Genomic DNA, 16,073 nt, shown 5'->3' on the forward strand with positions numbered 1-16,073 from the left:
CTCTTAATATGATATATATATACATTAAATGTCTTTACAACGATAATCATTACATATATGTCTCGTTTAAAAATCATTAAGTTAGTAGTCTTGTTTTTACATATGTAGTTCATTGTTAATATACTTAATGATATGTTTACTTATCATAGTATCATGTTAACTATATATATATCCATATATATGTCATCATATAGTTTTTACAAGTTTTAACGTTCGTGAATCACCGGTCAACTTGGGTGGTCAATTGTCTATATGAAACATATTTCAATTAATCAAGTCTTAACAAGTTTGATTGCTTAACATGTTGGAAACATTTAACCATGTAAATATCAATCTCAATTAATATATATAAACATGGAAAAGTTCGGGTCACTACAGTACCTACCCGTTAAATAAATTTCATCCCGAAATTTTAAGCTGTTGAAGGTTTTGACGAATCTTCTGGAAATAGATGCGGGTATTTCTTCTTCATCTGATCTTCACGCTCCCAGGTGAACTCGGGTCCTCTACGAGCATTCCATCGAACCTTAACAATTGGTATCTTGTTTTGCTTAAGTCTTTTAACCTCACGATCCATTATTTCGACGGGTTCTTCGATGAATTGAAGTTTTTCGTTGATTTGGATTTCATCTAACGGAATAGTGAGATCTTCTTTAGCAAAACATTTCTTCAAATTCAAGACGTGGAAAGTGTTATGTACAGCCGCGAGTTGTTGAGGTAACTCAAGTCGGTAAGCTACTGGTCCGACACGATCAATAATCTTGAATGGTCCAATATACCTTGGATTTAATTTCCCTCGTTTACCAAATCGAACAACGCCTTTCCAAGGTGCAACTTTAAGCATGACCATCTCTCCAATTTCAAATTCTATATCTTTTCTTTTAATGTCAGCGTAGCTCTTTTGTCGACTTTTGGCGGTTTTCAACCGTTGTTGAATTTGGATGATCTTCTGGGTAGTTTCTTGTATAATCTCCGGACCCGTAATCTGTCTATCCCCCACTTCACTCCAACAAATCGGAGACCTGCACTTTCTACCATAAAGTGCTTCAAACGGCACCATCTCAATGCTTGAATGGTAGCTGTTGTTGTAGGAAAATTCTGCTAACGGTAGATGTCGATCCCAACTGTTTTCTAAATCAATAACACATGCTCGTAGCATGTCTTCAAGCGTTTGTATCGTCCTTTCACTCTGCCCATCAGTTTGTGGATGATAGGCAGTACTCATGTCTAGACGAGTTCCTAATGCTTGCTGTAATGTCTGCCAGAATCTTGAAATAAATCTGCCATCCCTATCAGAGATAATAGAGATTGGTATTCCATGTCTGGAGACGACTTCCTTCAAATACAGTCGTGCTAACTTCTCCATCTTGTCATCTTCTCTTATTGGAAGGAAGTGTGCTGATTTGGTGAGACGATCAACTATTACCCAAATAGTATCAAAACCACTTGCAGTCCTTGGCAATTTAGTGATGAAATCCATGGTAATGTTTTCCCATTTCCATTCCGGGATTTCGGGTTGTTGAAGTAGACCTGATGGTTTCTGATGCTCAGCTTTGACCTTAGAACACGTCAAACATTCTCCTACGTATTTAGCAACATCGGCTTTCATACCCGGCCACCAAAAATGTTTCTTGAGATCCTTGTACATCTTTCCCGTTCCAGGATGTATTGAGTATCTAGTTTTATGAGCTTCTCTAAGTACCATTTCTCTCATATCTCCAAATTTTGGTACCCAAATCCTTTCTGCCCTATACCGGGCTCCGTCTTCCCGAATATTAAGATGCTTCTCTGATCCTTTGGGTATTTCATCTTTTAAATTTCCCTTTTTTAAAACTCCTTGTTGCGCCTCCTTTATTTGAGTAGTAAGGTTATTATGAATCATTATATTCATAGATTTTACTCAAATGGGTTCTCTGTCCTTCCTGCTCAAGGCATCGGCTACCACATTTGCCTTCCCCGGGTGGTAACGAATCTCAAAGTCGTAATCATTCAATAATTCAATCCACCTACGCTGCCTCATATTCAGTTGTTTCTGATTAAATATGTGTTGAAGACTTTTGTGGTCGGTATATATAATACTTTTGACCCCATATAAGTAGTGTCTCCAAGTCTTAAATGCAAAAACAACCGCGCCTAATTCCAAATCATGCGTCGTATAATTTTGTTCGTGAATCTTCAATTGTCTAGACGCATAAGCAATCACCTTCGTTCGTTGCATTAATACACAACCGAGACCTTGCTTTGATTCGTCACAATAAATCACAAAATCATCATTCCCTTCAGGCAATGACAATATAGGTGCCGTAGTTAGCTTTTTCTTCAATAACTGAAACGCTTTCTCTTGTTCATCATTCCATTCAAATTTCTTCCCTTTATGCGTTAATGCAGTCAAGGGTTTTGCTATTCTGGAAAAGTCTTGGATGAACCTTCTGTAGTAACCAGTTAGTCCTAAAAACTGGCGTATGTGTTTCGGAGTTTTCGGGGTTTCCCACTTTTCAACAGTTTCTATCTTTGCCGGATCCACCTTAATACCTTCTTTGTTTACTATGTGACCGAGAAATTGAACTTCTTCCAACCAAAATGCACACTTTGAAAACTTAGCGTACAATTCTTCCTTCCTCAATACTTCTAACACCTTTCTCAAATGTTCACCGTGTTCTTGGTCATTCTTTGAGTAAATAAGTATGTCATCAATGAAAACAATGACAAACTTGTCAAGGTATGGTCCACACACTCGGTTCATAAGGTCCATGAATACAGCTGGTGCATTAGTTAAACCAAACGGCATGACCATAAACTTGTAATGACCGTAACGTGTTCTGAAAGCAGTCTTTGGAATATCATCTTCTTTCACCCGCATTTGATGATACCCGGAACGTAAGTCAATCTTTGAATAAACAGACGAGCCTTGTAGTTGATCAAATAAGTCGTCGATTCTCAGTAGTGGGTAGCGGTTCTTGATGGTAAGTTTGTTCAACTCTCGGTAGTCGATACACAACCTGAATGTACCATCTTTCTTCTTGACAAACAAAACAGGAGCTCCCCACGGTGATGTGCTTGGTCGAATGAAACCACGCTCTAAAAGTTCTTGTAATTGGCTTTGCAGTTCTTTCATCTCGCTGGGTGCGAGTCTGTAAGGAGCACGAGCTATTGGTGTAGCTCCTGGTACAAGATCTATTTGAAATTCAACGGATCGATGTAGGGGTAATCCCGGTAATTCTTTCGGAAATACATCGGGAAATTCTTTTGCAATGGGAACATCATTGATGCTCTTTTCTTCAGTTTGTACTTTCTCGACGTGTGCTAGAACAGCATAGCAACCTTTTCTTATTAGTTTTTGTGCCTTCAAATTACTAATAAGATGTAGCTTCGTGTTGCCCTTTTCTCCGTACACCATTAAGGGTTTTCCTTTTTCTCGTATAATGCGAATTGCATTTTTGTAACAAACGATCTCTGCTTTCACTTCTTTCAACCAGTCCATACCGATTATCACATCAAAACTCCCTAACTCTACTGGTATCAAATCAATCTTAAATGTTTCACTAACCAGTTTAATTTCTCGATTCCGATATATATTATCTGCTGAAATTAATTTACCATTTGCTAATTCGAGTAAAAATTTACTATCCAAAGGCGTCAATGGACAACTTAATTTAGCACAAAAATCTCTACTCATATAGCTTCTATCCGCACCCGAATCAAATAAAACATAAGCAGATTTATTGTTAATAAGAAACGTACCCGTAACAAGCTCCGGGTCTTCCTGTGCCTCTGCCGCATTAATATTGAAAACTCTTCCTCGGCCTAGTCCATTCGTGTTCTCCTGGTTCGGGCAATTTCTAATAATGTGGCCCGGTTTTTCACATTTATAACAAACTACATTGGCATAACTTGCTCCGACACTACTTGCTCCGCCATTACTCGTTCCGACACCATTTGTTCCTTTCGTTCTTTTAACCCTTGGTCCGTAGACCTCACACTTCGCCGCGCTATGACCATTTCTTTTACACTTGTTGCAAAATTTGGTGCAGAAACCCGAGTGATACTTTTCACACCTTTGGCATAGCTGCTTCTGATTGTTATTGTTGTTGTTGTTGCGGTTGTTATTGTTGTTGGGATGATTGTTGTAGTTGTTGTTGTTGTTGTTGTTGTTGTTGTTGTTGGGCCGTTTGTTGTAGTTGCGATTGATGTTGCGATTTTTGGGATAATTGTTGCGATTATTATTGTAATTGCTGTTGTTGTTGTATTGGTGATTCTTATCACCGTTTTCCTCCCACTTTCTTTTGACTTGCTTCACATTGGCCTCTTCAGCTGTCTGTTCTTTAATTCTTTCCTCAATCTGGTTCACTAGTTTGTGAGCCATTCTACATGCCTGTTGTATGGAGGCGGGTTCGTGTGAACTTATATCTTCTTGGATTCTTTCCGGTAATCCTTTCACAAACGCGTCGATCTTCTCTTCCTCATCTTCGAACGCTCCCGGACACAATAGGCACAATTCTGTGAATCGTCTTTCGTACGTGGTAATATCAAATCCTTGGGTTCGTAACCCTCTAAGTTCTGTCTTGAGCTTATTGATCTCGGTTCTGGGACGGTACTTCTCGTTCATCAAGTACTTGAATGCTGACCACGGTAGTGCGTACGCATCATCTTGTCCCACTTGCTCTAGATAGGTATTCCACCATGTTAACGCAGAACCTGTGAAGGTATGCGTAGCGTACTTCACTTTGTCCTCTTCAGTACACTTACTTATGGCAAACACTGATTCGACCTTCTCGGTCCACCGTTTCAATCCGATCGGTCCTTCGGTTCCATCAAATTCTAAAGGTTTGCAGGCAGTGAATTCTTTGTAGGTGCATCCTACACGATTTCTGGTACTGCTAGATCCAAGGTTATTGTTGGTATGTAGCGCAGCCTGTACTGCGGCTATGTTTGAAGCTAGAAAAGTACGGAATTCCTCTTCATTCATATTCATGGTGTGTCGAGTAGTCGGTGCCATTTCCTTCAAAATAGTCAAATGGAACAAGTTAATCATACAGAATATTAAGAGTAGTTAATAGTATTTCGTAGCATAATATGAACTCATTTATAAAAGCTTTTTCTTCATATTAGCGTTTTATAAGTTTAAATTCGGGTAGTACCTACCCGTTAAGTTCATACTTAGTAGCTAATATACAATTCAACTACTACAATTCTATATGAAAAACTGATTATAATAATATTTCGCGTTCAAACTTTTACACAATATTTTACAAACTTACAATACCGCTTATTTTACATATAGCATGAAATATAGCACACAATAAATTTGATACAAGATGGTTGTGAAGATAATTCTAGCTAGTACACAAGTCGTTCAGCAAAGGCAATAAAGACACGTAATTCATACGTCCAGAAACAAGTCATGCATTCTGGTTTTACTAGGATTACTTCCTATCCTTGGTCTTGTGGAACATAACCGTTATGGCCGTTGATAAGACAGCGTGTTGTAACGTCGTCAAAGGGACGAGGGTTACGTAATGTCCAACAATCCCGTAACAATCTAAAACCTCATTTCTTACCCCAATTACCGACTCCGTCACTTGTGGAAACGTTTTGTTTAATAGTTGTAGCCCGATGTTCTTGTTCTCACTTTGGTGAGAAGCGAACATTACTAATCCGTAAGCATAACATGCTTCTTTATGTTGCATGTTAGCCGCTTTTTCTAAATCACGAAGTCCAATATTCGGATATATTGAGTCAAAATAATTTCTTAACTCATTGCGTAAAATAGCATTTGGGTTCCCCGCAATATATGCGTCAAAGTAAACACATCGTAACTTATGGATTTCCCAATGTGATATCCCCCATCTTTCGAACGAAAGCCTTTTATAAATCAAGGCATTCTTGGAACGTTCTTCGAATGTCTTACAAACTAATCTCGCCTTAAATAGTTGTGCCGAAGAATTCTGACCGACTCTAGACAAGATTTCATCAATCATGTCTCCGGGTAGGTCTCTTAAAATATTGGGTTGTCTATCCATTTTGTGTTTTTATACTGTAAAATAGACAAGAGTTAGATTCATAAAAAAATACTTATTAATACAAGCAATTTTTACATATATCATAAAGTATAAGCACACTATATTACATATATTACACCACACGAATACAACTATCTTATTCCGACTCGCTTGTTTCTTCTTCTTCTTCGGTTTTGGTTCGTTTTGCCAAGTTTCTAGGGATATATGATGTTCCCCTAATACGAGCCGTCGTTTTCCACATTGGTTTAGAAAAACCTGGTGGTTTAGAGGTTCCCAGGTCATTGTTACAACTTAAGGACTTCGGGGGTTGACGATACATATAAAGTTCATCGGGGTTGGAATTAGATTTCTCTATTTTTATGCTCTTTCCCTTATTATTTTCTTTTGCCTTTTTAAATTCAGTTGGGGTAATTTCTATAACATCATCGGAATTCTCGTCGGAATCCGATTCATCAGAGAATTGGTAATCCTCCCAATATTTTGCTTCCTTGGCGGAAACACCATTGACCATAATTAACCTTGGTCGGTTGGTTGAGGATTTTCTTTTACTTAACCGTTTTATTATTTCCCCCACCGGTTCTATTTCTTCATCCGGTTTCGATTCTTCTTCCGGTTCCGATTCTTCTTCCGGTTCCGACTCTTCTTCCGGTTCCTCTTCGGGAGCTTGTGAATCAGTCCACAAATCATTCCAATTTACATTTGACTCTTCATTATTATTAGGTGAGTCAATGGGACTTGTTCTAGAGGTAGACATCTATCACATAATATCAAACGCGTTAAGAGATTAATATATCACATAATATTCACATGTTAAAAATATATAGTTTCCAACAAAATTTGTTAAGCAATCATTTTTCAAGTAAACACGGTCGAAGTCCAGACTCACTAATGCATCCTAACAAACTCGATAAGACACACTAATGCAAAATTTTGGTTCTCTAAGACCAACGCTCGGATACCAACTGAAATGTCCCGTTCTTATTGATTAAAAAACGTTCCATATTAATTGATTTCGTTGCGAGGTTTTGACCTCTATATGAGACGTTTTTCAAAGACTGCATTCATTTTTAAAACAAACCATAACCTTTATTTCATAAATAAAGGTTTAAAAAGCTTTACGTAGATTATCAAATAATGATAATCTAAAATATCCTGTTTACACACGACCATTACATAATGGTTTACAATACAAATATGTTACATCGAAATCAGTTTCTTGAATGCAGTTTTTACACAATATCATACAAACATGGACTCCAAATCTTGTCCTTATTTTAGTATGCAACAGCGGAAGCTCTTAGTATTCACCTGAGAATAAACATGCTTTAAACGTCAACAAAAATGTTGGTGAGTTATAGGTTTAACCTATATATATCAAATCGTAACAATAGACCACAAGATTTCATATTTCAATACACATCCCATACATAGAGATAAAAATCATTCATATGGTGAACACCTGGTAACCGACATTAACAAGATGCATATATATAAGAATATCCCCATCATTCCGGGACACCCTTCGGATATGATATAAATTTCGAAGTACTAAAGCATCCGGTACTTTGGATGGAGTTTGTTAGGCCCAATAGATCTATCTTTAGGATTCGCGTCAATTAGGGTGTCTGTTCCCTAATTCTTAGATTACCAGACTTAATAAAAAGGGGCATATTCGATTTCGATAATTCAACCATAGAATGTAGTTTCACGTACTTGTGTCTATTTTGTAAATCATTTATAAAACCTGCATGTATTCTCATCCCAAAAATATTAGATTTTAAAAGTGGGACTATAACTCACTTTCACAGATTTTTACTTCGTCGGGAAGTAAGACTTGGCCACTGGTTGATTCACGAACCTATAACAATATATACATATATATCAAAGTATGTTCAAAATATATTTACAACACTTTTAATATATTTTGATGTTTTAAGTTTATTAAGTCAGATGTCCTCGTTAGTAACCTACAACTAGTTGTCCACAGTTAGATGTACAGAAATAAATCGATAAATATTATCTTGAATCAATCCACGACCCAGTGTATACGTATCTCAGTATTGATCACAACTCAAACTATATATATTTTGGAATCAACCTCAACCCTGTATAGCTAACTCCAACATTCACATATAGAGTATCTATGGTTGTTCCGAAATATGTATAGATGTGTCGACATGATAGGTTGAAACATTGTATACGTGTCTATGGTATCTCAAGATTATACAAGTTGATTAAGTTATGGTTGGAATAGATTTGTTACCAATTTTCACGTAGCTAAAATGAGAAAAATTATCCAATCTTGTTTTACCCATAACTTCTTCATTTTAAATCCGTTTTGAGTGAATCAAATTGCTATGGTTTCATATTGAACTTTATTTTATGAATCTAAACAGAAAAAGTATAGGTTTATAGTCGGAAAAATAAGTTACAAGTCGTTTTTGTAAAGGTAGTCATTTCAGTCGAAAGAACGACGTCTAGATGACCATTTTAGAAAACATACTTCCACTTTGAGTTTAACCATGATTTTTGGATATAGTTTCATGTTCATAATAAAAATTATTTTCCCAAAATAACAACTTTTAAATCAAAGTTTATCATAGTTTTTAATTAACTAACCCAAAACAGCCCGCGGTGTTACTACGACGGCGTAAATCCGGTTTTACGATGTTTTTCTTGTTTCCAGGTTTTAAATCATTAAGTTAGCATATCATATAGATATAGAACATGTGTTTAGTTGATTTTAAAAGTCAAGTTAGAAGGATTAACTTTTATTTGCGAACAAGTTTAGAATTAACTAAACTATGTTCTAGTGATTACAAGTTTAAACCTTCGAATAAGATAGCTTTATATGTATGAATCGAATGATGTTATGAACATCATTACTACCTTAAGTTCCTTGGATAAACCTACTGGAAAAGAGAAAAATGGATCTAGCTTCAACGGATCCTTGGATGGCTCGAAGTTCTTGAAGCAGAATCATGACACGAAAACAAGTTCAAGTAAGATCATCACTTGAAATAAGATTGTTATAGTTATAGAAATTGAACCAAAGTTTGAATATGATTATTACCTTGTATTATAATGATAACCTACCGTAAGAAACAAAGATTTCTTGAGGTTGGATGATCACCTTACAAGATTGGAAGTGAGCTAGCAAACTTGAAAGTATTCTTGATTTTATGTAACTAGAACTTGTAGAATATATGAAGAACACTTAGAACTTGAAGATAGAACTTGAGAGAGATCAATTAGATGAAGAAAATTGAAGAATGAAAGTGTTTGTAGGTGTTTTTGGTCGTTGGTGTATGGATTAGATATAAAGGATATGTAATTTTGTTTTCATGTAAATAAGTCATGAATGATTACTCATATTTTTGTAATTTTATGAGATATTTCATGCTAGTTGCCAAATGATGGTTCCCACATGTGTTAGGTGACTCACATGGGCTGCTAAGAGCTGATCATTGGAGTGTATATACCAATAGTACATACATCTAAAAGCTGTGTATTGTACGAGTACGAATACGGGTGCATACGAGTAGAATTGTTGATGAAACTGAACGAGGATGTATTTGTAAGCATTTTTGTTAAGTAGAAGTATTTTGATAAGTGTATTGAAGTCTTTCAAAAGTGTATAAATACATATTAAAACTCTACATGTATATACATTTTAACTGAGTCGTTAAGTCATCGTTAGTCGTTACATGTAAGTGTTGTTTTGAAACCTTTAGGTTAACGATCTTGTTAAATGTTGTTAACCCAATGTTTATAATATCAAATGAGGTTTTAAATTATTATATTATCATGATATTATCATGTATGAATATCTCTTAATATGATATATATACATTAAATGTCTTTACAACGATAATCGTTACATATATGTCTCGTTTAAAAATCATTAAGTTAGTAGTCTTGTTTTTACATATGTAGTTCATTGTTAATATACTTAATGATATGTTTACTTATCATAGTATAATGTTAACTATATATATATATCCATATATATGTCATCATATAGTTTTTACAAGTTTTAACGTTCGTGAATCACCGGTCAACTTGGGTGGTCAATTGTCTATATGAAACATATTTCAATTAATCAAGTCTTAACAAGTTTGATTGCTTAACATGTTGGAAACATTTAATCATGTAAATATCAATCTCAATTAATATATATAAACATGGAAAAGTTCGGGTCACTACAGTAATTATCCCACAAACGTTGGGCCGTGGTTGAACGATCTCTCGATAGCCGGGAAAGTTGGCGTGCCAGAGAAGTAATCATCCCACAAACGTGTCTAAGCAATTAAACGATCTCTCGATATATATGGGCTCTTGGTATGGATTATTGGTCGTCATCATCTTTCAGGCATATCGAGTGTGGCAATGAGATCGTAAGCACTCACCATTGCCTAAGCGATTTTCGTATCGGGGTCAGAGTTCCAATTTGTTGCGACTCGTAATATTATTTGTGTGAAATATGTGAATGAAAGAAGAAAAAGGTATGAAAAGTAATAATGGAGTAACAATGTGTATTTATAAGTAAAATATAGTAATCAAATTTGAAAAAAAAAAAAGGTCAAAAAAGACCGGTTTCACCGTTTGGCTATTTTTCAAAGCTTTTTCTTTTTTTGTGTTCGTGTTCCAATATGTCAAGATAGGGTGAGATGAAGGGCGCGATGAATTGTGCGAAACGAGGACAAGAGAATGCTAACAGTTTCATCGAGGGAGAGCCGCAAGAGAATGTGACGCACCAATGGCAATGGTCTAATAAGCTATGATCTGCAGTGTCATGGGTGCGTGATGATAACGAACACGTAGAGCTTAGAAACAGAACTGTTTTTCCTGTGGTAGGACCTAATTACCTAACAAACAACTATAAACACCGGTACTTATGTGTTCAATTATCCACAAATAAAAAAAAAAATGTTAAACGATCTACAAAATTTTTGAATTAAATGACCACACTATCGGAAGTAGAACTTGCTAATGTAATCATATAAAACTAAGAATTTCTATATCAAAACCATCTTCTTCAACAAAACTTGCTTTGTACAAAGATACGATTACTTACTTACAGGCTCCTTAAAGTAGAGTTGATTAGTTTCATGACGATGTGTATGCTAGAGGGTTCAGAAACAGATGTAGTGGGAAGGCTGAATTGGTGGTTTAATATTGAATAAACTTGATCAAAAATTGGGCGAACGTGTATTGCAATCATCCCATCTGATGGCTTGATGGCCAGCACCAAATCCATCATCCATGCAAGCTTCCTGGATGTGTCATTCACGATATCACACGCTAACTGCTGCAGTAAAGACAAAAGTACCCCTTGACTCATAGGGACAGGATTGCGGGCTAATATCCCCTGCAGATTAACCTTAACCTATCACCAAAAAAACAAACTTGGATAAATAAATTTAGATCAATTCTAATTAAAAAAAAAAGTGCAATCAGCCATAGTATACCTGAGCACATAACCAGGAAACTATCCGAACATCACTTCTTTGCAGGGTTGCAGTGAAAGCCTCCTCATATTTGTGCTCGTATACCAGTCTAGGCAACTCTTTTATGGGATCCACTTGTGCCTCAATCTACCGAAGTAAATAAATAAATAAATAAATAAAAAATGAGAATCAATCTCATCATGGAGCATGAGAAAACATAAGAAAAACTGAGACCAACCTTCCCCCCAAAACCGTCTATTGATCCATTGCTTATTTGGGATATCAACGAATTCCGTAGTTGAGAATTTGCTGCAAGAGTAATCAGCTTCCTTTGACCATCAGCCAACTCACTGGTCAACGTTTGTGTCATAGATGATGCTGAATTAATGGCATCCTGGAAATAGTAAAAGTAGGAATAATGTAAAGAATGGATAAAGGAAAAAAGATGAAAGAACCGGAAGAGTTAAGGAAATTTACCCTCAAAGTAACTGCCAAAGGTGAATGTGCTGAGTCAACTCGCTGCTGAACAGCATTTGTATGTTGAAACATTCCGTTTTGAAATGCAGCATCAACTTGATGAAACATGGCCTTGCAAGACTTTTCAAAAGCAGGCAAAACAGAACTCTGCATACTCAACCTCAGTGCTTCCTACAATGAAGATCGTATTTAGATCAACTTTATTTATGCAGATAATTTTACAAACCCTAGAAAGTTGAAACACAAACCTGAAAAGCTTTCTTGCCAGAATTTTGAAATTGGGCTTGGATTTGTGTAGCAACAGCAGTTTCAAGATTGGAATTTACAGATTTCTCCAGTTGATTTACAGCCTTATCACCAACGCCTCTCTGTTTGCACAATAGCATTATCTTGTATAAGATGAAAATTAATACAATAGCTAGGTCCAGGAGGGGTTGAAAAACGAGTTGTTCCAATTGAAACACAACCCAAATCGACCCATTCATAAGTAAATAGATATACAACGTTTAAAAGTTCTAACCAGGAAAGCTTCTGAGATAACATTAGACACTGTTTTTTCAATAACTGGAGTAACTGTAGACACAACAGCTGGCATGAGCGCAGCCGTTTCCTTCTTCAACATTTTCTCCCATGTAGCAAGCAAATCTTTGAACCCATTTGTAACCAAACCAGAAACTTGTTATGGCGATCTCGGTTTGACTTTTCCCGTTTTATGAATTCTTCTTGAGTTCGATCCCATTGAGCATCAGAATTAGCTTTATATGCTTTCTCCATGCTCTTTCCTATTGTTGTCTCAATTCTTTTGCCTTCCTTCGTTAGTGGTACTGTAACCATAACCGGTATCTGCTTTTGTAATTTCTTTTGATTTATTACAACCTGCAATTACAACATGTAAAACAATAATCTTCTTATATACATCCTTCATTTACAGCTTCAAATAGCCACAAAAAAAACACAGAGGTGACCAAAATGCTCGTTCATCTGGGAGATTGTTTCTTGAATGGCCTGGATTTGTGAAAGTATTGCTTCAGCAGTGAGAGTACTCGAAACTACACCTGTCTCACTAGATAAATCACATAAATTAAGAGCATTTACAGAGGAAGAAGATGGATCCAAAGTTTGAATTGTTGCCTTGTTTGCTTCTGGATCGTCAACATGTTTCGATTCATCAAGAAAAGATTTTTCTCTGTGTTCAGAAGTGGAAATAGAATCAACTGCAAGACTTTGACCCATTTCGGTTTGACCCACAATCTTGATATCCATATTAACATCCTGTGTATCAGAGTTCTCTACGACATCTTGCGGATCAGAGGGTGACGTGGCCATCAATTCGGAAGGAGTAACAAGATGACTTGGATGTTTGAACTTCGTAGTGACATCATCTTTTGCAACTTTCTTTTCATCATCATCCAAAGAAGAGACATTAGAAATATTAGGAAGATTCGAAACAGCAGTAGCGATTTGTCGGTCAACTGCATATTCAATTATCTTTTCCCCATCATCATTTGAAAAAGAAGATCCGTCAGTAAAAGGTGGTAAACATCGGGACAAATCTAAAGCGTATTGCTGAATGGCTTGAGTTTGGACACAATAAACTTGAACAATCTGTGATATTTCGTTTGTACCCATGAGACTAAGTATAGGCATAGTTACAGTAAACTCAGAGATATAATCCATACGTGTCGTCTCTGGATTGGGCCCATATTCCAGGTGTACAACATAGATAGAGTTTTTCTTAGCATTTGCGATTAAAAGAAGACCTGGTTGAGATAATGCAACTACTTGATTAAAGAACGAATCTTTTATGTTCGGTTCAGATGAACTTTTTAATTCTAATGTTTGTGTACAGTGCCATGAGTCAGCATCACCTGGTAGCAACCATCCTTCTTCACTTTCTGAGACCCATAATTTCATTTGGCGATTAAATGGACCCTGTGACCATATTCCAAAAAATCAGAATGAATAGACATAACAAAAAAACATACTCCATGTTTTACACTGAAGGAAATATAATTGTTTAGTACATACCCCGGTGATAAGTATGATGTGATCTGGACGATGAGGAGCAGTCAAGAAAGTAGCGGAATTGACTGGTTGACCATCGTGTGGTCTAAAAACTGCTATCGGTGATGACTTGCGATCTTCCCAGATCTTTATCTGTTAGTAAAAAACAAGATAATTTCAAATGGTGTTAATTTTTTATGTTTTAAAAATCCCCTCATTTTTATAGTATGAAACACAGTCAAATAGAAGTCTGTATCAACATAATGTTCCAGACAGACAATCCACACAACATATATAAGGGGTTATAATCTAAAAGCTTTAAATTAGATTAAAACATAGAATTTAGAAATAGTTCTAATATTACACAGAAAAATTTATGAAACGATTGATCACCCATCTCTCCCAGTACTGGATATGTGAATCAATTGTAACAATACATATATATAAATAAAAAATCTTGAATGTTGAGAAAAACATGACAAATCAACTTCACACAAAGTCAAATGATATATGAAGTATTCAATAAACCCCCTTCAACAAGTTAACAGATGTTACATTACTAATTGTCTAATTCCATTCACTCATACAAGATTTAACATAAATTGTTTCTAAAGTCATATGGTATCGGTCCATAAGTAGCTGTAAATTTGTGTGTATTTCTATCCAATAGCAGATACTACATGTAACATGCAAACTTTACACATTTTGGTTAAGATAATGATAGTCGCACATAACATACTGCCATCCTAATGATATATGCCTATAACTTGCAACTAGTAAAGGACATATCAGACAACTAACCGTTCCATCAACTGAAGCAGAAACCAAACGAGTGGTCATCCACTGGCACATTGAAAGATCAGTCACTTCCCCATCATGATTACCAACAAACTGAAACCCGTTGATCAACTTATCTACATGAAATTTAAGAGGTTCCTCAGCTGAATACACTTCACCTCGTCCAACCTTAGTGGTATCAACTTTCAGTATACTTTTTTCTATTCCAACCACTAAAATTTCCTGCAAAATATATAATATAACCAGTTAAAGAATTGAGGGAAAAATATAAAGCCACGTAACTATATCAAAAATTACTTGTTTATGGCAGTGCCAACAAACTCGGAGATGAACAGATTCGCCTTCTCCCGTAATCTGAATAGCAATAACTAACTTCCCTGTAATCTGTGGTTTATCCTCTTCAGCTGGACTTTCAGCGATTTTCCAAACATAAACTCGTCCATCTACGCTCGCACTGCATTTTTAAAACATATCAGCATAAGATAAAGATGAAATGATTAAAAGATCAACATCGACTAACCTCCTACCTAGCTAAAAAGTCAACATCCTCGGTAAAGAAAGCCATATCTGTTACCCGCTGAGAAAAAGAACATAAATGATTTTAAGAATCTATTACTATTATTCTATTACCTACATAATCGAAACAAGCAGATTCAATAATACATCATATCTTGTACACTAACAAATCTTAGATTTTAGCTCAAGCGAAACACTTACACATATGATTGAATATAAAACGATTATAATTCGCAAACCTGGGTAAGACCTTTAAGGAGTGATCTCAAAGCAGTGTTTATATTTAAAACCCTGATTGCACCCTGTTTCAAACCATAACAAATATAACTCTTATTAACAGCAATCTGACGGCCAACAACAAGTCCAGGATCCGATCCGTATTTCGTAATCGGCATAACCTCAAGTTGAGGCTGCACCTCACCAGGTAAGAAGCGGAATTATTATTGTTAGGGTTTTGGATGAATTGATTTGGATTACCAGATGCCATTAATTGAACTGAATTGGTATCAATTACTATAAGAAACAAACCGCAATACTACAATAGTAACGCAATTGGTGGATTAAAATTGATGATAATTGAAAATGTGATTGAAATTCGGAAGATGAAATTGATAGATTTGGGATTGTGTGTATCTCTATTCAATGGAGATGGAGACCGGGGGAAGAAAGACATATGGAATTGTGTAGTACAGAGTTCGAGCGTATTTGCTGAGTGAGGACGGAGGTTGACGGTTTGTGACTTTTTCTGGAGAAGACGTCATGGAACTTTTTCTTTGCAATTTAAATTTTTTAAAAACCAACGTATTTC

General features: G+C 35.9%; 1 protein-coding gene across 1 annotated transcript; it reads right to left on the bottom strand.

Moving 5' to 3' along the window:
• Positions 1-11,021: 11,021 nt before the first annotated feature.
• Positions 11,022-15,693, bottom strand: LOC139846500 (enhancer of mRNA-decapping protein 4-like; the record flags this gene model as incomplete). The annotated part of the gene is given in 13 exon segments (XM_071835984.1): positions 11,022-11,409; positions 11,492-11,617; positions 11,709-11,864; positions 11,948-12,118; positions 12,196-12,315; positions 12,468-12,628; positions 12,631-12,822; positions 12,928-13,879; positions 13,976-14,104; positions 14,753-14,971; positions 15,047-15,203; positions 15,277-15,326; positions 15,505-15,693. Coding segments are annotated over 13 exon segments (2,934 nt in total), but the record flags the coding sequence as incomplete, so codon positions are not given.
• Positions 15,694-16,073: the final 380 nt, after the last annotated feature.

This window comes from Rutidosis leptorrhynchoides, chromosome 5, assembly GCF_046630445.1.
Source record: "Rutidosis leptorrhynchoides isolate AG116_Rl617_1_P2 chromosome 5, CSIRO_AGI_Rlap_v1, whole genome shotgun sequence".
Classification (NCBI taxonomy): domain Eukaryota; kingdom Viridiplantae; phylum Streptophyta; class Magnoliopsida; order Asterales; family Asteraceae; genus Rutidosis; species Rutidosis leptorrhynchoides.